Source organism: Chrysoperla carnea, chromosome 3 (genome assembly GCF_905475395.1).
Source record: "Chrysoperla carnea chromosome 3, inChrCarn1.1, whole genome shotgun sequence".
In the NCBI taxonomy this organism is placed as follows: domain Eukaryota; kingdom Metazoa; phylum Arthropoda; class Insecta; order Neuroptera; family Chrysopidae; genus Chrysoperla; species Chrysoperla carnea.
The window spans coordinates 50,592,206-50,616,065 of NC_058339.1; the positions used below are offsets into that span (position 1 = coordinate 50,592,206).

The window sequence follows — 23,860 nt, forward strand, 5'->3', positions numbered from 1 at the left end:
GAAAATTTTGTTCGTAGCAACAATATTTTTAAGCGTTATATACTTGGAACTAAACATGGTATACCTTAATACATATTTAGGTAAGATAATTAATGAAAATATATATTTACGCAGGTTAAACCGCCTTTGGAGACAAGATAAAAATGCGTATCAAAAGGAGGCAAACCAGGATCGTTATTTCGCAATAACTTGACCGCCACACTAGTATAAAGAGGATAGGTATTTCTAACAATTAACTATGTCGGTTGTTAAACTTCTTATGTTTAAACCAATTATTAACTTCGGTATAAGTATCCTATACTTTCTGAAAAGTTTAATAAATTGTGAATTACATGAATGAGTCATAAACATGTTGAATAATTATATTGAATTTAAATAGTAGTAGGGATAAAAATGTGTTTTGTACGCCTTATACTAATTATTCTCCATACGCTTGGCGTCTTATATACTAAATTACGTATCATACATTATGCATAACATTAGGTGTACATTTATAAGACTGATACCATTCGCACATGTCACATACGTTTAGCTAATTCATCATAATAAATATTCGTTTTATATTTTAAAATTATTTTGAAATGAAAAAAACGGTTAAAAACATAATATTTAATAACTAATGCTATCTATTATTAAAATAAATAACTAAATATTATAATAAATACACCTGTGTTCATCTACCTGTATTTTAATTATGAATATATTCGAGTGAGATAGCGATATATAATAATACACGTACGTATTATAAATATATGAATGCATATTTATAAGTAAATGTTACAGTAAAAGTGAAAAATTTAGTTTGTTTCAATATCAACGGGGTTGGGTTAAAAATGAGTTGTTTTTTTTTTGTTTGTAAATGTAAACAATAAATGATTTATTTATCTATCGGTAAGTTTTAATAATTATTGAAGTAACTTGGTATTGTTGCGAAGTTTTCGAATATGGTTTACTTTTTAAGTAAAATTGATCAGATGAGGTTGTTTTTCGGACATTCATTTCTTATAGACCCAAATTCTGGAAGTAATTGGAAATCAAGGAAATCGCGTTTAAATCCGTCCTCGGCTTGCTTAGGGTAGCGGGTTCGATTCCCGCCGTCGCAACAAAATTAATTTAATTAATAGTTGTGTTGGGCTGGTGTAGTGCATGGTATATGCATGAAGGAGGTGCACTCAGCTTCTGAGTATGAGGAGCTGATAAATGAAATTATTAACGGAAAAGTGATAAAACACATATATGGTATTACTATGGGCTCTATAGCCTAAGTGTGTCCTTCGTGGACAGCCAATATAACCTAACCTAACCTAGTAAAATACTTTGAGCACTCAAAGTTCTATCAAACGATCTTTCGAACATAATATTTGTTAGTGAGTGAGAGTGGCTTCCACTATAAAATAGAAAATAATTTTTCTAAGAAGAATAAATCTTTCAAGAGATTAAAGATTTATTGAAATTTAATCTTGGGAAAACCTGATTTTATATTTAATATAAGAAAATCGAATCTAATTAAATCTTAATCTGTATCGGGGCTTGGAGTAAAAAAAAAAGCATTTTTATTTTTTGACATTTTACTAAGCTGTGTTTTTACGCTTGGTTCTGTTTTTAAGTCATTTCATAAAAATAAAAAGTCCTAAAAAAGCCCTCTGAAGTGCTAGTAAAGGAACGCGAGAAAGAGGATAAATGTATTGCCGGCTATGAAATAATTATCAATGTAAACATGGAAAATTAAAAAACATAATTTTTGAATATAAAAAAAAGTTATTTGTTCGAAAGTTTAATATAATTTTTATGAATTTTTCTAGTACAGGATAGAGTTGGCTATATCACACCAGTAATAGGCCTTTTCATCATGTCATAAGCGCAAGTGCAGAGTTTATTTTTTCGTACTGACAGCAATAAGTAGGACTAAGATAGAAGATATTTGTTATTCATTTTATCACATTGGTTATAAATCATTTAGTACGAAACAAATGTGAATCGTGATTTTAAAATGAAAAGCCCTATTAAATTGTATCACTCCTCGGTTTTCACAAAACAGTTTATATTATCGATACTGGAAAATTTTAACAGATTTCATTTTACAATTTTTGGCGGTCAAAGATTTCACTGGAGCATACATGAAAAAATTGATTAATTAGTGGAAAGTCTGGAAAATGGTACAATAGGGTAATATCGTTAGTCAAAAATAAATCATGAAATTTGAAAAAAGTTAAAATTTATGTAAAAATATACTTAAATATTCTGATTTCGAGTCATAAAAGCACATTTTTCTTTTAAAATATTAAAATTAAAAATCGTAATTTTTAAACTGCATATCACGTGACACCTGAAACGCGGGTAAGCCTTGCTGTGATGATGTCATAGCGGTATGAGTCATAGACCATCAGTTAGTTCAGTGTAGACAGCTGGGTAATATATCTGTCAAACTTTTTTGTGTTATTTCATATAGTGATACTCATATTACGTCATCAAATTGGATGTCCACGTTTTTGACAGTTTAAAAAAAAGTTTAAAATTTAATTTAAGTTTTTGGCAAGAAAGCGTGTGTAGTTTTCCGAAACAAATTTTTTGTGGCTTTTTATTAGCAAAATCAACATTTTGAAGTACTTTTTCAAAAATAGTGGAATACCCTATTGGTACGATATAGTCAACTCTCCCTTACACTTATTACATACTTTTACGGTAACATATATTTGTATATATATACATATATACCTGTTTTGTGACGTAGTTATCACGTGGTACAAAGTAGTTTTTTAGTTAAAAAAATAACATATTATATACCTTTACTATAGAAAAGAATTAAAACAACGTATACCTTATAATACATTGGAAGACCGCACCTTTGTATTGATAGAGAAAAACGTTATTATAAATAATTTTTAATATGTTGTTTACAAAAATTTATAGAAAAGAAATTCGTTATCCAGGTATTATATTCATGAAAATTGTGTGAAAAACTGTGATTTTTCTCTGTGGTACCAAATGTAGTTTACAACAAAAAAATACACTTTTTTTATAATAAAAAAAACTCTCTAGTGTTTGTTTATTTAGATTGTTTTTTTTGAGTGTGGTATGTGAAAAAATTTTTGATTTGTGATCTAAAATAAAAAATGTTGTGTTTTCAAAAATATTATTGTGATTCTTCAACGATGAAAAATTATAAATATCATATTTATAAACAAAGGACTTTAAATATGTTTGTGATAATATTTTTAATGTTTTGTCCAAATTATTTTGTTATTGCACAATCGACAAGTGATCAACAACAGCAGCAACATGTTATGAGTTTTATATCAACGACAACAACGTCTTCTTCAACGCCATCCACATCGTTATCATCAGAATCGCTAGCGTTGACATCTGCAGGACCATTAGTTACACAATTACCTGGTGGTATTATTAAAGATGGACAACATATTATTACAAAATCAAAAAGTCCGTATTTAATACGGGAGGATTTAATTATTGAACGTGATGCTGAATTAGTGATTGAACCAGGTGTTGAAATACGTTTTGGATCTATGGTTGGGATTACTGTACGCGGTCGACTTAATGCCATGGTATGTACAAAATTTATTTTGATTATCAATCATTAAAATATGATAAGATTATTCATTGATTTATTGCTAAGTTTTAATAAATTTTATAACAATTTATTTTTAAATCAAAAGTTTATCAATTTAAGCATTTCATAAACATTGGAATTTTTGGAAAGGGTTTTAAGAAACGAACTTCGGTATACCCGATAATTCGGTATATACTTTGTAATTAACTCGAGAAAGTTCAAATGTAACAGTTTTCATCAGTTTCAACACTTTTAAACTTCCTGTGTTTTCTTTTACGTATTGTGTTACCAATGACTTTCTTTCTAGCATTGACTAGATCAATTTTCCAAAAATTTCCATATCATTATCTGCTAAAGGGCTATTACGATATCATGTTTAGATTTTTGGTGGAAGTGCTGTGAAATAAACGTAGATTTTATTAGGAATATTTTTAGTTTTTGATGTTGGTTCTATTTTTCCCTAAAATCTTGAATATTATTTAACTGTGTAGGTGTTAATAAAAAGACAAATAACTCCTTTTTTGTCTCTTCTGTGAAGAATAAAAAATCGTTACCAGATACCAAAACGATATTAAAAACTGCCAGAAAAATAAAACTTAACTGTCTCGATATCCGTGATTAGACCAAGATTTTCTCAAATATTTAGGAAAATTGAGTAAAATTATGAATTTTGATAACTGTGGAATATTTTAAAGAAAAATTTGGGACGGTAAAACTATTGTAATCCAAGTAAAAATTTGATATTTGTAAAAAAATAAATCTCTCAAAAAATTGGTAGTTGTATGAGTGCAGCATGGAAAAGTTATGAAAAATTACACCTTTTCCGTGCCCGCATGTTATTTAAAAAAAAAATGCTTGGATCATTTTAGTTCTATGCGTCAGTTTTATTGTCTTAGTTTTTCCGAAATATAAGTTTGTGTTTTGATATTTGATATTTAGGGTGAAATTAATATTTTGTGTGACCCTCATAAATAAAACTACCCCCTAAATTTAATTTCATGTTGTCTTTTCTACCCTAAAAGTCAGAATAGTATGACTTTACGAGCATTTTGGCAATATAATCAATAAAATTAAACCGTATTCGCAAAAACAGACTGCAGAATTTGGAGCTACTAATATTTGATTGTTATTTCATGTCTGAAAATTGGAACATTCCTGACAAGATTGTGTTTACAACTTTTTCCTTTTCGAAAAATTTCATAGCTGGATCCTTTTCTTTCAAAGAGTTTGGAAAACTTTTAATTGCGTGACAAATAAAAAAAATTTTAAAATTGATGAATGAATGTCTAAAAGCGATATCTAAGGAGTCGTTGTCGGAGAAACTTTAGTATCTAAGACCAAAAAAAAAAAAATTACATAATGTTTACTAAATTTATTATTATTTTTTATTTTTTTACTTAAACACGTCTTTGCAACACGTTGACGGTAATAGCTTTAAAATGGGATGCGAATCCAATAACACTATGCCCCTGAGAGAAGTATCCGGCTTTGAAAATTTGTGTAGAGTAGCCGTAAATGACACTCAAATACTAGACCTGGCCCTAGACCTATAAAAAGTGTAAATCAAAGGGGAAAGAATAATATTAATTATTTAATAAAATTAATTAATAATTAAGTTAATTGGTAATTAATTAATTAAAATTATCATATATGATATAGAAAACAATAAAATAATTGATTTAATCTAAAATCCTAAATAGCGTCTTTGTTCTCACAAATAAAATAGATACGTTTAAAATTCTTCTAGAACCATTCACCTGAGTGATAAAGCATTTTACGTTCCACAAAGACAAAATAATACTTAGAAATTTTTGAAAAAAATTAATCCAAATGCAAAAAAGTGAACCAATAAGTAAAAATATTAGTCAGATTTTAGTTATTTCACAGCGCTTCCACCAAAATTTTATTCGTAGTATTTCTCACAAGTGTCGAACAGAAGTCGAAACTTGTTGGGAATTCTCCTATATTCTTTCAAATGAGTTGTTATGATTAAAGTCGTGTTGCAAAGTTTTTAATTTACATTCCGAATGTGGAGCAATTTTTAGATAGTTCAATACGAGGTTTACCGGACTGTGAAGTTGGGCCTGTAGTGGCTGGCACACACACTCAGGTTTATCTGTTTTTTGAATTTCTGTCGATAAAATAATTGAGTCCGGGCCTAGTACGAAGAAAAGTCGCCCTGCTAGCTCAGTTTTTTAAGGAGTAACCAATTCCGTCCGCGGTATGCTTAGGGTAGCGGGTTCGATTCTCGCTTTCGGAACAAAATTAATTTAATTAATAGTTGTGATGGACTGGTGTAGTGCATGAAGGAGGTGCACAAACTCAGCCTTTGAAATTGAGGATTGACGATAAATGAAATTATCAGTGGAAAGGTGGTGAAATAAATATATGGTATGACAATGAGCTCTAAAGCCTAAGTGTGTCCTTCGTGGACAGTCAATATAACCTAACCTAACGTAGTACGAGGGATACTTGAAACTTAAACCGTTTTTTTTAAGCCGGTTAAAACCCGTTTAAAATAAATATATATATAATAAAAAAATATATATAATAAAAATATATATATAAAATAAAAGAGAAATCCTCACTTATATTAGCAAGATTAATAATTAATTATTATGGTAAAATGACCTTAGTTGCAACAGTCCCATACACTTTGACCTTATAATTTCATTTAATCAACGGTATTATAACACTGTGTTATAATTGTTATAATGTAATTTTTCAGTGTAATGCGTCAAGTAATATATGGCTTCTATTTAACTTTTTTTTTTTTTTTTTTTTAAAGTAATATTTGAATTACCGTAGTAATTGAAACAGGAATTATGAATTTCATGCTAAAAAAATTACAATAATCCCTCTTGTATTTTTGTGTAACTTCCTATAAAAAGAACGGTATTCATTTATAATATATATTTGAAATATTAACCGTTTGGTGTAATTGCTACCTACCATGCTGTTATATTATTAATTTATCGTCTAAGTACGAAATTAGTTAAGGAAATTTAGTTTTTGACTCAAAATGAGTCTGAGTATTTTGTTTTTTGTATCAAAATTGTCCTTTATACTTTCATTCAACAAATATGTTTTCAAAAGCTTACTCCTTAAGAAAATTAAAAAGGATCAGGGGAATTTTTTAATACGATTATTGGATAAATTTAATTTTGATGCAGAAAATCTAAAAATCCGGTCCTATTGACGCTTGAGTGAGTTGTTTCTGAGAAAATGATTCAACTGTAAAAAGGTCGTGAAATTTCCGAGGTATTTCATAGCTCTACTTCTAAAACTTGTCATGCAACTGTAAAATCGATCAAATTTATTAGATTTTTTAGGTTAATTATAGGACCAAAAAAAATATAAAAATCTAGCTCATGTCAAAATTATATGAGTATTTTTTGAAATATCCCCGGAATCGCTTCGAAATACCGAAATACTTTTGCGTACTGAATTTTAGTTTAGTTATCTCAAAAAACTCACCTAATCGTTTATTGAACTCGATTTTCGTACTTTTTCGGTAAAAATTACCCTTTATAGCAAATTTCATAAAATTCCAAAAATTTGTTAACGATTTTTTCGATTTTTTTTTAAAGGAATAACCTTAATAAAAGTTCAAAAAGTCGGAAAAAAGCTTTTGTCTCCGATTTGGATAAAAAAATTAAACAATTATAAAAACAAAATTACAAAATACAACATTCATTTAACGAGAAATCGTTTAGATTTTAAGAAATCGTCCAAAAAACATACAAGTACGACGATATTTCTGAGTAATTTCAGTCTATATCTCAGAAACTTGTCGTTCAAAGGTTCAGTGTCAGAAAGCAATGAATTTTTTAGTTTATCGTTAATCCTTTTGATGTAGGTAAAAATCACGTTTAAAGATTCCGTTACATAGGTACAAACCAAGCTAATAAAAATGTGTTAAAAAGAGAGAGCATTAAAAGTATAAAAATCACTCAAAAAAGGACTCATAAAATTTTTTTTAAGATAAATGCCAAACATTTCTTGAAACTGGGAGCGATATGGCAACGATTCTATGTTTTGAATTTCTTTTCAAAGAGTTTTGAAAAGTTTGTGTTTTCAAAAAATCTCCTTTCATGGTTTTTGCTGACCAGTAAGAACTTTGACAAAATATGAAGAAATCCTAGTTTAATCAGTTTAATGTATTTTGTCTAAATTGTCACGATTTCTTACTCTGATGGTAAATTATCCATAGGTAATGTACTGACAGTACTGTGATATATCTAGACTTCTATGCTGTTGTACTTATAATTTTTTTGTATTTAAAAATAAAAAAAATTGTTTTTAAATGTCAACATACCTTACTTCCTTGGTAAAGTTTTTGTAAAAAAACTAATAATTTATTGTTTAATTGAATTTATTTATTTATTATGATAGAACAATATATGAAACACAATTAGTACACCGTATATTTTGTAATAATTATTTTTCTTTAATTATCTTTTGTTAATATTCGATGACATAAATCAATTTTGTAACTGTGTTTCTAAGAGTTCTTTTGTAAACATTGTAAAATTTATTGTCTTTTTGAATTGATAGAAATCATTCAATAAATGTAGTTTTATTTCTATGGTTGATGATGATTGCATATTAATCGAAATACTGTTTAGTATTTCAAAAAAATAGAATTTGTAAACAATAGGAACTTAATTATAATTTTCTGCAGGTTTTTAATACGCTGAGTTGAATAGTTTCTCAAAGCTGTTTTCCAAAATTTTTATAAGTAAGAAAAAAATAAGAAAAATGAGTTTCAATTGACTTTAAGGAAGAACAACTGAAAACAAACAATTGTTTGAGTTAATTATTGAAATACCATGTCACACATATACAACTGATATTACCATATAATACATACTATACGATTTGCGCTTTCACGGGTAAACAGTGATATTTACGAAAAAATGTTTCAAACAAAAGTTGTTTATTTTGTTATAAGGAACATTTTTTAACTAAACTTTTGTTCTATCTCTAACGGTTTACAAAATGGGTCTTACGGACACAAGACCTAATTGACCAATGTTGCTCATTTACGAAATCGACCTCACTTTATACGTCTTAATCACGCTATAAAAATTTCAGCTTGATATCTCTTTTCGTTTTTGAGTAATCGTGATGACAGACGGACAGACGACAGACAGGCAGACAACCGGAAATGGACTAATAAGGTAATTTTATGACCACCTATACCAAAATGTTGTTCATAGCATCAATATTTTTAAGCGTTACAAACTTGGGACTAAACTTAGTATACCTTGGTATATTTCATATACATGGTATAAAAAGAGCTGATAATAAAGATACTGATCTATTGTTGAAATTATTCTTTTCCGAAATTGTTGAAATCAGTTTTGAAATTCTCAAATTTTGAAATCTAAAATCTTTAGTAAAAACCAAAACTGTACAATTTGAATGTAATAAAAAATTTTTTCGAAAGTATTTTCTATAATTTTTTTTTCGTTTGTCGAGAATCCTTCACAAGACCGTTAGTTGAAGTTCCTTGCAAATTTTCAATTCCTCTTACAGTTTTAGGGAAAATGGACAGCAAAGTTTTGTCTTAATTTGAACCCTTACGAATAAACAATTATGCTAACGAAAAACTGTTTCAAACAAAAGTTTTTATTTTTATAAGGAACATTCTACATACATAAAAGTGGTAACATTTTATCGAACAACCCTGTGTATACTGATTAAAGACTAATCAAGAACTTAATAAACAATAGAAAAAGTTTTAACTTCAGAATATACTAATTTGTTTAATTTTAATTATTAATTGTGAATATTTATAAATTTTATAATAATTATTAATAAACATTTTATATATGCATTCAAGCGAAGCCATAAAAGAAGATAAATTTATTTAATTTATCGTAAAACTCTCACTCCATTCTTGTTGTCAGAACTAAATAGGGAATATTTTCAAATAAAGAATTATGGAAAGTGAATGTGATTGTCAATTTTAATTGTCTGATAATAATTAAAAATTGATAAATCAAGATTTTATCGTTCGTTTTTAACATTTAGAATTAAAATTTAATTTTAAAAGGTACAATAATAATAATAGAAAATTTAAAGAAAATTTCAATTCAAACAGATTGTTTTATAAATTTAAAAATTTAGAAAACATAACAAAGGAAATCTTGTTGTATTTGTTTTTAAAATACATAAATTATTATTTGAACTAATATTTCGGTAAATTTTCTTAATATTTAATGTAGTACAAGCGCCAAGGCAAGTTTAGACTTGTGTTGAAATTATTTGTACCTTATTTTCAACTTTGATGATGAATTCTAAAATGAAAAATAATATCGAAATTTTTCGCTATCTGCCTTGGTTTCCGAAATATCGATAGCTAATCAATCCATTCATTCTTTATTAAAGATAGATTATGGCAAATTTTCATCGCCAAAGTCGTTATTCATCACCGTATATTATACGTCCCCGTGGTCACTAAGGGAGTTTGTCCCATGACCAGCACAATAACTGTTGCACTATATTATTTCTGTTGTCAATAATTTCTGCATAATTCCTGTTAAAAAATATTTGATCGATTTGTTTATATTTTTAATCGTAGAATTATTAATTAATAATTGTCACTTGATATTTATCGAAGTATAAATCATGATAATTAATCGCGATTATTATAATTTGATATTAAAATTCAACTTTTGTCAAGCGAATTCTTTAAAGTTGAACGGTTTCATTTTTTGTCAAATAATCTTCAAACTCAAGGTTATAATAATTATTAATAAAAAAATAATTTTCGCTTGACAACCTACTAAATTCTTAAAAAAAAAGTAATTTGTAGTAATATTTTTTAATAAATTATAATTATATCTTGCGGGGTGCCGCTGCTATTCAAATATAACCTTTGCACAATTTCAAGTACATTAAATTACTAGAACTTACTAACCAAAAATAATATTATATAATTACGATAATAATTAAAATTTCTTTTAAATATATTATTTTTATTCATAGAATTACTTTTACGTTTTTCCTTTTACCAACGATGATGACAACTAAAACTGAATTAGTCATCAAGTTAAAATTGATAACAAGGAAATTATTGAGTGTAATAATAATGATAAAATTCCAATAAATGTCCTCCTAGAAGTATTAGTCATTTATCATGCATAGTTAGTAAATATAAAACCAACTCTTTCATATTCATTTAATGGTAACCTCTATATAGAGAAAAAAAATTTATATATACAGGTGGTGCATAAGCAGATATACAGTTATAAAAACATTATTAGAAATAGGGAATATTTCACGTATTTTTTTAATATTTTTTATTCATTGTTTACACCGTTATAACAAAGTAAAAAATATAAATACTGCTTAAAAATGCTGTAATTAAGTGTAAAAAAATATTTAAAATACATCATAATTTTGAGATATTTAAACGCAGTTTTTTGGCGCTTTCTGTTGATGATGTATAAGTACGTGATCTGTCAATTGGTGACAGTTCAATGTATAATTTACACTTTAAAAGAATGAATTTATAACATAGAATTTACACTCGTTATCATTAAGTTTTCTACTAAAAAGCCGTAGAATAATAGAAGTTAATGTAATATCATACCAAATGTAAGTAATTAATGCCATACAGTATGTCAACACATTTGGTAAGCCAGTTCTATAATGTCACGTCCGTTTAAAAATTTGAATTTCCCTTTTTAGTAATTTTGAATTTTTCTCACTGAATTTGTACTTATATTAATTAATTTTAAGTAATTAAAAAGTAATTAATTACTAAAATAATGGTTTAGTTGAATTGTCCAGCCAATAAAGTTACGGAAAAATAATATTTGAACCAAATTTAAATTTCATGAATATTCCCTCTTAGATACATGCCAAAATAGAATAATGGTTATCTATTAGTTTTTCATGAATATTTAAAAAACGCTGTAGACATCGACCAAAGTGAATGGTATTTCAAAATGGCCTTCAAATTTGCTACATTTTTTTACTAATAAAAGTCTGAGAAATCTTGATTTCTTCATGTAGTTCAACATAGAAGTCGTGTGAGTGTCAGATTTTAAAAAATATCATTTATTCAAATTAATATTTTCTAAACATATAAAATAAATATTTTATATTATAAGTATTAACGTATTTTATTATAAGTATCCGTTGTTGATGGTATTTTTAGTTATCACGTGACTGTTTTTTTGTTCATATTAACCATTTATAATGTGTGATTGTATGTGAGTGAATTCTTTTGTTTAAATAATAAAATAAAGAATATGATGAGTTTTTAAAGAGATTTTATTAGTTTTATTTGTTTTTATTTTGTTAGTCCGCAGGACAGAACCTTTTTTTTTGTTAAATTATTAATACATACTTGAAACTTCGTGAGATACTTTCTTTTGACGAGTCAAAAAGGGTGCTGCCCCGCGGACTATATTATTTATTATTGTAAAAATTAGAAATAAATGTTGATTAAATTTTGTAAAAAGTTTTTGTTAAGTTTAATTTCATTTTTATAGCATTGAATAATGTGAGAATATATTATACGACGACTTTAATCAACTGAATCATAAATGCTCTAGTGTGCAATTTTTTTAACATAAACCAACAAAAAAAAAAAAAATACATTAATATCATGAGAGTTACTCCTCCCCATATGATTAATATCATGTAATATTATAATAATTTAATTGAGTGTAATCAATTTCAATTATAATTTAAAATAATATGCCTAAGATTATGAAAGACTCTTTACATGTTAAGTAAAATTTTCTTAGAAAGTTGAGAAATTGATTTGAGTAGACAATATATCTTACCTCTATGTACAAAAAACTATGTAACAGTTCGTGTAAACAGACTCCAACAACAGAGAAACATTATAGTTTTCGGTTCAAAAAACCGACGAGCCTTATAAAATCTTCCCCTTAGGTATTGCTGCATGATTAATGATTGTTTGTTTGTGAATACGAACTTGATTGAAATTATGTATCAAATTCCACACTATCTCTGGATACACGCATATTGATGTTGTGTGGCAGTTACACAAGATTTTCATATTTTATGATAATTTTTTCGATTATATACATTTTTTTCTATTATGCCAGATTAAGTATAGAGTTGTTAAACAATGGCTTTTTAATTACTCATCTGTGTGAACTAGAGCATTGATTTACATACAAATAAAAATTTTATTCCACTTTATCGTTATCCGTACACCTTTTAATAATAAAATACAAAAAGTGCTCATAAAAGTTTTTTTTTGTGGATATTTATTTATTAAAAAAAAAACACTTAAGTAAGAAAACGTTTGTGGTGCCACGTGGTATAATTAATAATCATGATATAGTAAGATCTATATGTACCGATTGTAAGCTATCTCGTAGCCATATAAAATATATGAAGTAAAAAGAGTTGTTATACACGTTCTTATGTATAAGACAAAGAAGGAATGTGCACTATGTTATGGTGTGCTATGGTTATGTGCTACTGTGTGTGATTGGTATTGTATGTGTAAAACTTCAAGTGATGAGTCTGACCGGCTGGGTTCATGTATACACATAACATATAAAATCCCTATTTGTTTTATACATAAGAACGTTCATAAGAACTCTTCTTACTTCATATAATATAAATGGCTAACGATATGGTTTACAAACAGTATATCTATACAAGGTGGACCATTTTAATATATTATAGCTAATAGCTCGTTTTGTAGTTAACCAATCAAAAAATAATTTTAAAAAAAATTTAATGGGGGACATCATGTTCTGATATCAGATTGGATCTAGTTCGCCAGGTTGTTTAATAGTCAACTTAGACCCTTAAAGGTAAGAGATATAATAACACTTTAAATTAGAAAGTTGATCCTCATTAAAAAATTAACATTAAACAGAAAAAATGCTACTTTAAAATATGCCATTATTGCATTTAGTCGAAAGAAAATACGCTATAGCTTTAGAAAAATTGTACAGACAAAAGTTATTAAGGACAATAAAGGTCATTCGACTGTGTTAATAACTTTTGAGTCAAGATATTTTCAAGATCATTTTAAGATCAAGGCCAGCTAAAGTGTTTTGTTTTCATTAAATCCAATAATAACATATTTTTTCAAAAGCTAACGATTTTCGAAAACATGTTTTAAATAAGATATGTTAGTTTTTTATGAGAATCAACTTCCTAATTTAAAGTGTTATTCTATCTATCTCTTAGTTTTTAGGATCTAAAATGACCATTGAAGCAACCCGGAAAACTAGGGCATCAGAACCTTATTTTTTTGATAGGGTAACTACAAAACGAGTGTTTAGCCATATTAGATTAAAATTGCCCACTCTGTATATATAACAGAGATAATCGTCGATTTAGCAAAATGTTAAACAATTAAATGACATTTTATGTTGACTTGAATTAATACTCTTCTAGGAAACGCTAGAACTAAATACTATTTCGCCTACCTCTTTTTTTCTTCCTCATATCCTAATTTCAAGGGACTGGCAATTTCTAAGCTACTGCTTAAGCATTCAAAAATTGTTTCACAATAGCTACCCGAAGAGGTCATTCAGTAAAGTTAATTTCTATTGACTATCTAGAAGAAATATGCATATTTTGCTTGCAACTTTTCTTTGCCTTTGGAACTATTCGAATTAGATTTCGGGAAAAGTATGAGTTTTTACCTGTAAAAGTTGTAATATATTGGATTTAAAATTCAAATAGGAATAATTCCACCTTTTCCGAAACACCGATAATCAAATTTAATGCCTTATAGTACCTACTCAATTGCGAAAGCTTTTATTCTCAAGTAAAACAATAACATAATTAATTTGGCAATTTAAAAGATAAACACAGTTTTATTGAAGTAAAATTTATAAAAAAAGAATGTGGATGTATGGATGCTATAAAAAATTACAGGTGCGTTCGTGATTGAATATTATTTAAATACAGATACTCATTTACACACTTATTTTAAACGGATGTAAATTGCACATTATAAAAAGTTTTTTTTAAATACAAACACGCAAAAAAATGTCTCTTATAGTTGATATTAAATTATGTTGCAGCGGAAATTACATGAACTGATTTAATGTGACTGAACTCACAATAATTTTATTGAAAAAAAAGAGTGATTATGTTCAAAGTCATTTTTAATTTGATCGAATCAATACAAATTTAAATAAAAATACACAATAAATCCACTGAATATTCATTCCTTTCACCATTATTTATAAATTCGAGGTTACATATAGAAATTACAATCTGTACTCTAACAACTATGCATTATAAATAATTTACAAACAAAAAAAGTTATTTCTATAATGATCCATTATCGATCGATAAACAAATTTTAAAGTCAACTAATTCCCAGTTTTAATATTACGCGTTCTTAAAAGGTACTAAAAAGTAAAAAAATTATTATTTAAAGTTATTGTAGTGGTTTATTAAAAACGTGGTAGATATATTTTAAAATTTAAATTTTTAACCGACTTCAAACAAAAAAGAAGGAGGTTCTCAAATCGACTGTATTTGTTTTAAGTTTGTTACCTCAGAACTTTCGACCGGGTCCTTGAGAAAGCTGGTCCTTTCCCTGTGGTCCCATTTCATTTTGATTCAGTTTTGACAACGACATCCATGAGAAAACCATAAAAGTCTTAAATTTACGTTAGGTATCCACGACAAGAGGACGAATAACTCAAAATCACGCCAACCGATTTCGATAATTCTTTTTTTAGTGAAAAATTAGCTAGTGTACTTCAGATTCACTATAAATCACAAAATAAAAAAAACTTTTAACAAAAATAAAACCGACTTCAAAAGGAAAACTTTTCCAAAACAAATTAATATGCACTAAAAAGTAAAAAAATAACGATAATATAATGTAGTTAAAATTATTGTTATTTTTGGAGTCGGTGTCAGTCAAGCTAATGTAGCAAACTGTTCTGTCAGAGTTGTTTCCTTGGCTAACATCGACTCCAAAAATAACAATAATTTTAACTACATTATATTATCGTTATTTTTTTACTTTTTAGTGCATATTAATTTGTTTTGGAAAAGTTTTTCTTTTGAAGTCGGTTTTCTTTTTGTTAAATCTTTTTTTTTATTAATTTTAAACGATAAACTGTATACATCAATTATGATGGAGGCGATTGGAAAGATAAGTACATCTTGCTTCACTTTTTTTCCAACAATTAAATTTGTATTTATATCACAATATTGTATTGTCATTCGATTTACACGAGTCACGATTTTCAACTCTCTACTTCATCTGGAAGTCCCTTAATTTCCAATCGCAAGTTTTGTACCAGGCAGTTAGGGACGAAAGTAAGTTAATAAAAACTTAATAATAAGAAATAATTTTCAAGTTTTGCTATCAATTAAATGATACTCTAAAAATTGTTTACTCTACAAACATTTTTTTGGCACGTTTTTGTTCGGCTTGCGGATAGAGAATGGAAATCTAAAAAAAAAAAAAACTTACATGATATTTTTTTTATAACATTTTCTAAATAATTTTTCTCACACCCTTTTTTCAATAACTTTATAGTATAAATGAAAAAAGATGCTTGATACATAAAATTATAGAAAACTGATTAACCTTGTAACGAATAACTCTGTCACTAATGCGATTTTTTATATTGCATATAGCATAAAATAAGTTTTTGATGTCTTTTCTCTGTAGTGACTCCTGTAGAAGCTGTATGCAATCATTCTTTATACAATTCAATTTTCAAAAATAATTTCCTTACAAAAGGCGGTTGTTTTGACAGAAAGGCATATTTTTATCTTCGAAGTTTATTTCTATCTCTCGCGAAAAGAAACAAAACGTACGTTAGAGCATTGTTTTCTTTTTATCGAGTCTGGACAGATCACGTCCGCTTCTTCAGTCTATTCTTATAATATGTCTATGGTTTAAACAATATAAAAAATAATTTCCTGAAATTGGGATGTTTCTGGTTTTAAATAATATTAAAAAACACGCATTTAAAAAAAATTCATCAAAATCGGAGCATTCCCTGAGAAATAAAAAGTTAGGACGATTTTTATGTTAAAGTGACGCGACTAATTTCGCACTTATGCCATTTATGGATGACTATAATAGTAAAAAGCATTGACTGACAAGCACTTTCAAAAAACTCAGTTTAGTATCGCATCTGACTAACAACCACCACTCTATGTACTTAAATACAGGACAAATGGTGCAATGGTCCCGGAAAGCCAGTAATTTTGGTACGAAATTTATTAAATAAATAACAGACAATCTATTAGAATTAAAATGGTCGTAGGTATATTTTCAGATATGTGGTTACTAAACAGTATAAATACTTTTGTTAATTTTAGAATCATTGTTTGTATTTTTGTGGTTTCGTAAACTTTACAAAAAAAACAAATATTTATTTAACGACTTCTGGAAAGTCCAAGAAATCTTTTAATTTGCATTGCCACTTAGGTTTATCACAAAACTACTGTATTAGGTTACATTATTATTTATATTTTGTGGTTTCTAGTTTATTTTTGTCAGTTTGTAAACTTGTAATCATTTCTCATATAGTTATTTCGTAACTAAATATTACCTATATTTGTAACTAATTCTAATATTATTTTATTTACTTGAATTAAATATTTACATTTCTTATCAAAATTAAATAAATTTGTATTTAAAAACCAAGTACACATATATGCATATCAGACTCTGTACTAAATAAATAGTTTTTTAAAGTAAATATTAATTAAATTTGATGAATAAGGTAGGTATTTGTAGAGAAAGGTGTAAAATATATATCAATAAAATTATTTTATTATAATAACTATAGCATTTATTTCAATCTTGTAGAAATTATTTACGAAGTATTTACATTACTTAATTTAATTTGAAATAAAATTTTAATATACTGTGTGTAAATCATAGGATTGCTCTAGAATTGAAGTCAAACCTGGGTGTTTGAGATCTGAGTAAGAAAGAAAACTCTACAAGTAGGAGCAATTGCGGGGACCCGTTATTTTAGTCATGTAAAATCTTTAAAGATGAGAAATAGGACGGTCGGTAAGAGAAAGTTGTCTTTCCCTCTTTTTCCCTCGTTGATCTCTACAAATAGGACAGATACTTGGCTGCCCCACCCCCCTCTATAAGTGACAGCGGAGGGTATCTAACACATGGTATTTTTATTACCTATTTTTCAATTTCGTGGAACTAGCTAACATTGCTTTTGTCTAAAACCTCTATAAGTGAGAAAAACTAGTACCTGTAAAAGCGAGAAACTTGGTTTAGTGGAAAATCTACAAAAGCGAAAAATAGATTCGACTGTAATCCAGTTTCACTTTATCCCATTCATATAACGATATAAAACCTCACTTGCGGAGCTGCATTCAACAAACAAATGAATAGAATGTATGATGATTTAAATGGTAAGACTAAGATGTATACGAGTTCAAGCTATATCATTCTGTACTTATAGTTATGGAGGAAGCGTTGGGGACATTAATTATTGTTGTAACAAATATAAATTTAAAATAATACGTCACCGCTAAAAGAGACAATTTAAAGTTTTTTCCTGAAAAATAATGGAATTTTAGAAATTTAATTTTTAACTAAAACCAAAAAGATTTCTTGTATCAAGTTCTAAACTTTATTTTATGTTAAGTAAATGTCTAATTTGATAATGTTCAATTTATCGCAAATAGACAATATTTACTTAAACAAACATTTGAATCCAAAGAATAATGATTTTGAATAATATTTGAAAATTTATTTTAATATTTTAAATATATATTTATTTTAAACACCTGTTATTATACGATAAACCATATGATAGCTTATCACAAAGTCAAAACACGTACCTGTGTACCTAAAATAACTTGCACATGCGCTGTGCTCTCAGTCACTATAAAAAATTTATTGTTTAAATTTAATAACATGTAGCTAAATGTCAGTGACTCATTTTTTAATAGGTTCAGTCAGATAAAATATCATAAGTCTTATTTTAATTGATATGACTTATCATTTAAAATTTATGTAAATATTGTAAGTCGTCCATTATTTTTGTATTATACAGGATGTTTTTAAGATGACATATGCCTGAAACTCGATAAATAAACTTAACCGAGGAAAATGCTTCAAACGAAAAATGATACTTTCAAGGGCAATTTCATTTTATACCAGCATCAAAGTCGGTTTAGGTTTTCAGGTTCAATTAAAACCTCTCTCGGATTCATAGCTTACAAACATTAGATGAACGCTTTAAATTAGAAAGTTGTTCTTTGTAAATGCGCAAATATTTTTTGTTTGAAACATTTTTTGTAAACTAAATAGTTTAGACAGTAATTGATAGCAAAAATATAGCTTTTTGTGCGTTTGTTCATTCAATTTGAACAAACTTTATAGAAAAACAAACCACGTTTATTGGATTTATTGTTAATTTTTTTTCGAAGAGTGCCTATATTTCCTAGAAAACTATTTTCATACGAAAAAATAATTTTGGGTGAATGGACTGAAAAGTCAGTCCATTTTTCCTAAACTGTACAGTTTGGGGAAAAATGCTTTGAACAAAAAAATTATACTTTTTTAATCGATTACAACTTTCTAATGTAAAGTATTTATCTATCGATTACCAGTATTGGAGAAAACAGAGCTTTTCATTGGCCTTGAAAACCTAGGTCAAGTTTCATGTCTCCGTAAGATGAGCGCCTAAACAACCAACATTTTATCGCTTGAAGCATTTTTATCGTTTAAAGTTATTTTTCGAGTTAAAGAATATATCAACTTAAAAAAGCAGCCTGTATATATTGTTTATTTCGCTCACACTATAGTTGTATTTTGAAGCCAATTTTTATTTGGTGCAGTATAGGGGTGAGAAATGAATTTTGTTTGGGAGCATTTTGTTACAAATTAAGAATTTTGTCTGTCTTTATTAAACTCAGATAAAAATAAATACATTTTGGTATGTTGCGAATGTGTTGATATTTTTAACAATTTGGTATGACTAATTTCATAACGATACACGTAACCCCGATGCAAGTATGAACACAGACGGATGAATGAATAATTGAATTATATTTTGAATATTAATTTTAAGACTGTGTTATTGACTTTTAATTGTATTGAATTCCAGTTAAATATATTTCAAAAATTGTAACACGATTTATAAAATCTTTATTTAAGTGCAATTTGTGCAGGCAATGGCGGAGAAAGATAAGATAATGCCTCAGAATCTTTCTCTTAAATTGAAAAAAATCAATTTTGGGATCTGATTTGAACCAAAGATTATTTCCTATAGCAATTTTGACCTTAAAATACAAAAATCGAGTCCTTTTGATAATTGCACGAGTAGTTTCTGAATAGTTCGCTTAAAATCGTGTAAAGAAGGTGATATTCCATAAGAATTTTAATCGATAAGAAATTTGTCCTGATATTGCCCTGTCCAAAAATTTTCTGATTCCGTAAGAAGCGTGGTAAATTTAGATTAAGTCAAAATTTTGATTGGAAAATTTATAATAGCATATTCTGTTGTAAAAATATTATTATCATTATTTCATATCCATATGTGACGCAATTACTACAAAATTGATTTTTCTGAAATCAAATATCAAGTAATTTGTTGAATGTATTTGTATTTATTACGCATATCTACGCATATTGTGATATGATTTAGAAAGGGGTTATTTATAAACGTTTAAATTGAAAGTATTTTAAATATGATAACACTACACTTGTTATCAATATTTACATATGTATTCATAAAATATGTGATTATTTAATTAATAACTGATAATGGTGTAATTTGTAACATGTGTTGAAATGATAATGGTAACATATTTATGAAATACGGGCGTAAAAATCATTATTATAATTCTTTTAACATATTTTTACATACGCTTTTATTTAACTTTTAATGATTCATATATTATTTGATTTTTACAATAAGAACGCAGAATTTCAAGTGAATTAGTTAAATAGAAGCAAGTTCAAGGGGGCTATTAAAAGCGGAAATATCCAGTACTTTGCTTAGAGATATGAATAAATAGAGCATACCAGGGTCACAACTTACGATATGCGTAGTGAGACGCAGGCCGGGGAACTCACTGGCAGTCTTCTCTCTCGCTTCATGTATTGCATCCACTTACAGTCTAGCAGACCCCTGTCGTCCCCTGACTGTATTATCTCTATGGTACTTTGATCGAACAGTAGGAAATCAACTGAAGTCTCCCGATCAATCCTGTAAAGGTGGTAGTCCTGTTTGTAGAGCGATTCATTTTTACAAATTACTATCGAGAAAAAGATTTTAAAATGTAATTAGTGGTCAGTTCCTCTTGTCAAAATTATCCTTCGACATAATGTAACACTTGTATTACACACATCAGCTTAAAACCGTTCATTGGTCTGGAACTCAAAAACAACATACGTCTGATTATATTTTTTACCTTGAATATGTTAAATAAATAATAAATAATGTATACTTTACGCTTTACTTAACGTTTTAAGTATACTTACTGTGTAGTAAATGGTCAAATGTCTTTTAACCGTCCATATATCGCTGTTTTATTATAACTTAGGAGCCAGTAACGAATGGCATATAGGCACAAGCAAAAAACATACCATATTATTTGGATATGTAATTTTCGAAATTAGATTTATATGCTGGGTATCTTGATTCTAGGAAACATTAATATCAGAAGTAGAAAAAGATATACAGTGTGGTCCATTTTAATCTATACTACTAAATATCTCGTTTTGTAGTTAACCAATAAATAAATAACTTTAAAAAAAGTTGCAGAGTTTGATGGGGGATTGATGAATCTGATGTCATGTTCTGACATCAGATTGGACTTAGTTTTTCGTGTTTCTTGAACAGCCAAATTAGATTTTAAACGGTAAGGGATTGAATAACACTTTAAATTAGAAAGTTGATCCTTGTAAAATAACTAACAATTTTGGTTTAAATTATTTTTTCGAAAAACGTTAGTTTTCGGAGTAAATGCGACTTAAATATATGTCATTATTGCATTTAATTGAAAAAAAATCATAGAGTTGTACAGTCCTAGTCGCCGCCAAACGGTTTATCGCACTAGAGAGAGAGAGCAGATAAAGTTGGAACGTATACCTGCAGTGAAATCGACAAAGACAGATAAAGTAGGTGCGTATAGATGTGTTCATCTCTCTTATACGCTTACAAATTCTTTCTCTTTCAACCTCTCTCACTGTGACCAAGCATTCACGTATTGTGTTTTCTATGTCCATACAGCTCTATGACATTATGCCTATGATTTGATAGTAGCATATAAATGGCGAACGATGTTACCCACATATCTAGGTATGACATATGAAATTTCTTATTGAATCACTGGCTCTTGGACAATTAAAACTTTAGCATTACAAAATATATGAAAATGATTCAAAACAACATAACAACTTACAAGAAACGTGTAATAAATAAAAACGATAAGAATAAAATTACACACACCATACAACAAGATATAACTGTTGCGTAATTAATAATTCAATGTAATAGGTAAGTATATGATTTTATTAATAACCACAATCATTACTAGAAAATAAAATGAATTTGTACAAAAAAAAAAAGATGAAAACTTTCTAGTATTCAGTGAACTTGTTATAGTAATGATACTAAACTGGCTAGTATTACAGAATGATCTATCAGGTTTTTTTCTTACGATAACATTGCGAAGTATACGTATAATGGTAATAATTCAGATTTTCGCCTTAGATTTACTTAACAGCAAAATTCGCCATACACAATTTTTTTCCAGCAAATGTTTTACAAGCGCTGATGAAAACAATTTTCTCCGTACAAGTTCAGATGATTTTTAGTCTTTCAAATATAAAAAGTACATTCTAAAATTCCTTGCAATTGGAATTCGTCTAGAATAAATCTATTTTTTCTTTAGCCTACAGTAATTTCTATCTATTTACAAATTTGTTAAAAAGTTTCTGTTTTGTTTAATTCTCCTATTTATAAATAATTTTTTGCATATAACAAAAAGGTGTCGTGGGAGAGCCGGTAGGAACTCTATTGTTTACAAGATATTATTCTGAAAATTTAAGGTATTAATTTTATTTTACTGCTTGTAATAATTGTAGTGTTAGTTTAAAAAAGGCATACTTCTGATTTGGTAGTCAACCCAATATGTGAGTACATTACGTTTGGTTTGATTTTGATATTTATTAGGATATAAAAATTGCATTTTGCTTACTTTAAATTATCTCTGTTTTCTTTAACTTCTGAAAACTTTCACTACTCAATTTTTTTTAATGATAAAACATAAAATTTAGACAAAAAATACAAATTGGCAGTTATAAAAAGATTTTTCCATTTTCTGAAAATTCATGGCAACCTGAATCGTGTAAAAAAGTTTTAGTTTGCTAGGTAATCTAGATGTCGCCTTTTGGTATCTGTTGCAGTTTTTTGGTTCCCAACCAGCAAATAAATTTCGGGCGATAAGTAACATAGTTCCAATAATTTTTCATGGGATTCGTGAATATAATAAAAATAAAATGAACTATGTTAATGAAATTATAAAATACTAAAAATTTTATGGAATTTGAATGAATGTTTTTACACAAGAAAATTTTTTTTACCATACTAAACTAAATTTAATGTGTAATATCTTTGCCGAAACTTTTCGATATTTTTAAAGCACTAGTGTGTAAAGTTATTTGCGTACCACTACACTCATTTAGACGCAATCTAAGTATCAGCTCATGTATAGGAGTTATCAAAAATGTTTAATTATGCACAGTTATTGCGTTATTACAGTAAAATGTATTATAATGAATAGATCAGTCTATTTATCACTTATAAAAAAGATTCAATTTTCTTATAAAATGTTATATTTACTAATAAATAATGTGATTTATTAATTATTAATTAAAGATAATAATTATATCATATCTTGATAGATATTTTTTAAATTGAATGTTGAAAGAAGTCTAGGTACTTGAAAGGTAAAAGAAAATAACAGTAGATTTTCCGTACAAAATATGTGACATAGATGCTGAGGTTATTATACCATGTATATGAAATATATGAAGGTATACTAAGTTTAGTCCCAAGTTTGTAACGCTAAAAATTTTGATACTATGAACAAAATTTCGGTATAGGTGTTCATAAAATCACTTAATTAGTCCATTTCCGGTTGTTTGTCTGTCTGTCTGTCGTCTGTCATCACGATTACTCAAAATCAAAAGGAGATATCAAGCTGAAATTTGTGTAGCGTTCTCAGTGCGAAAAAAGTCAAGTTCGTAAATGAGCAACATAGGACAATTGCGTCTTGGGTCTGTAGGATCCATCTTGTAAA

General features: G+C 27.6%; 1 protein-coding gene across 1 annotated transcript in view; it reads left to right on the forward strand.

The window, feature by feature from the left end:
* The first annotated feature begins 3,226 nt into the window (after window positions 1-3,226).
* The window catches only part of LOC123294656 (protein bark beetle), a 60,425-nt gene continuing 39,791 nt past the window's right edge, over window positions 3,227-23,860 (forward strand). Inside the window, exon 1 of the mRNA XM_044875756.1 lies at window positions 3,227-3,563. Coding sequence (XP_044731691.1) covers window positions 3,285-3,563 — 279 coding nt within the window. The 5' untranslated portion in view covers window positions 3,227-3,284. The remainder of the gene's footprint in view (window positions 3,564-23,860) is intronic.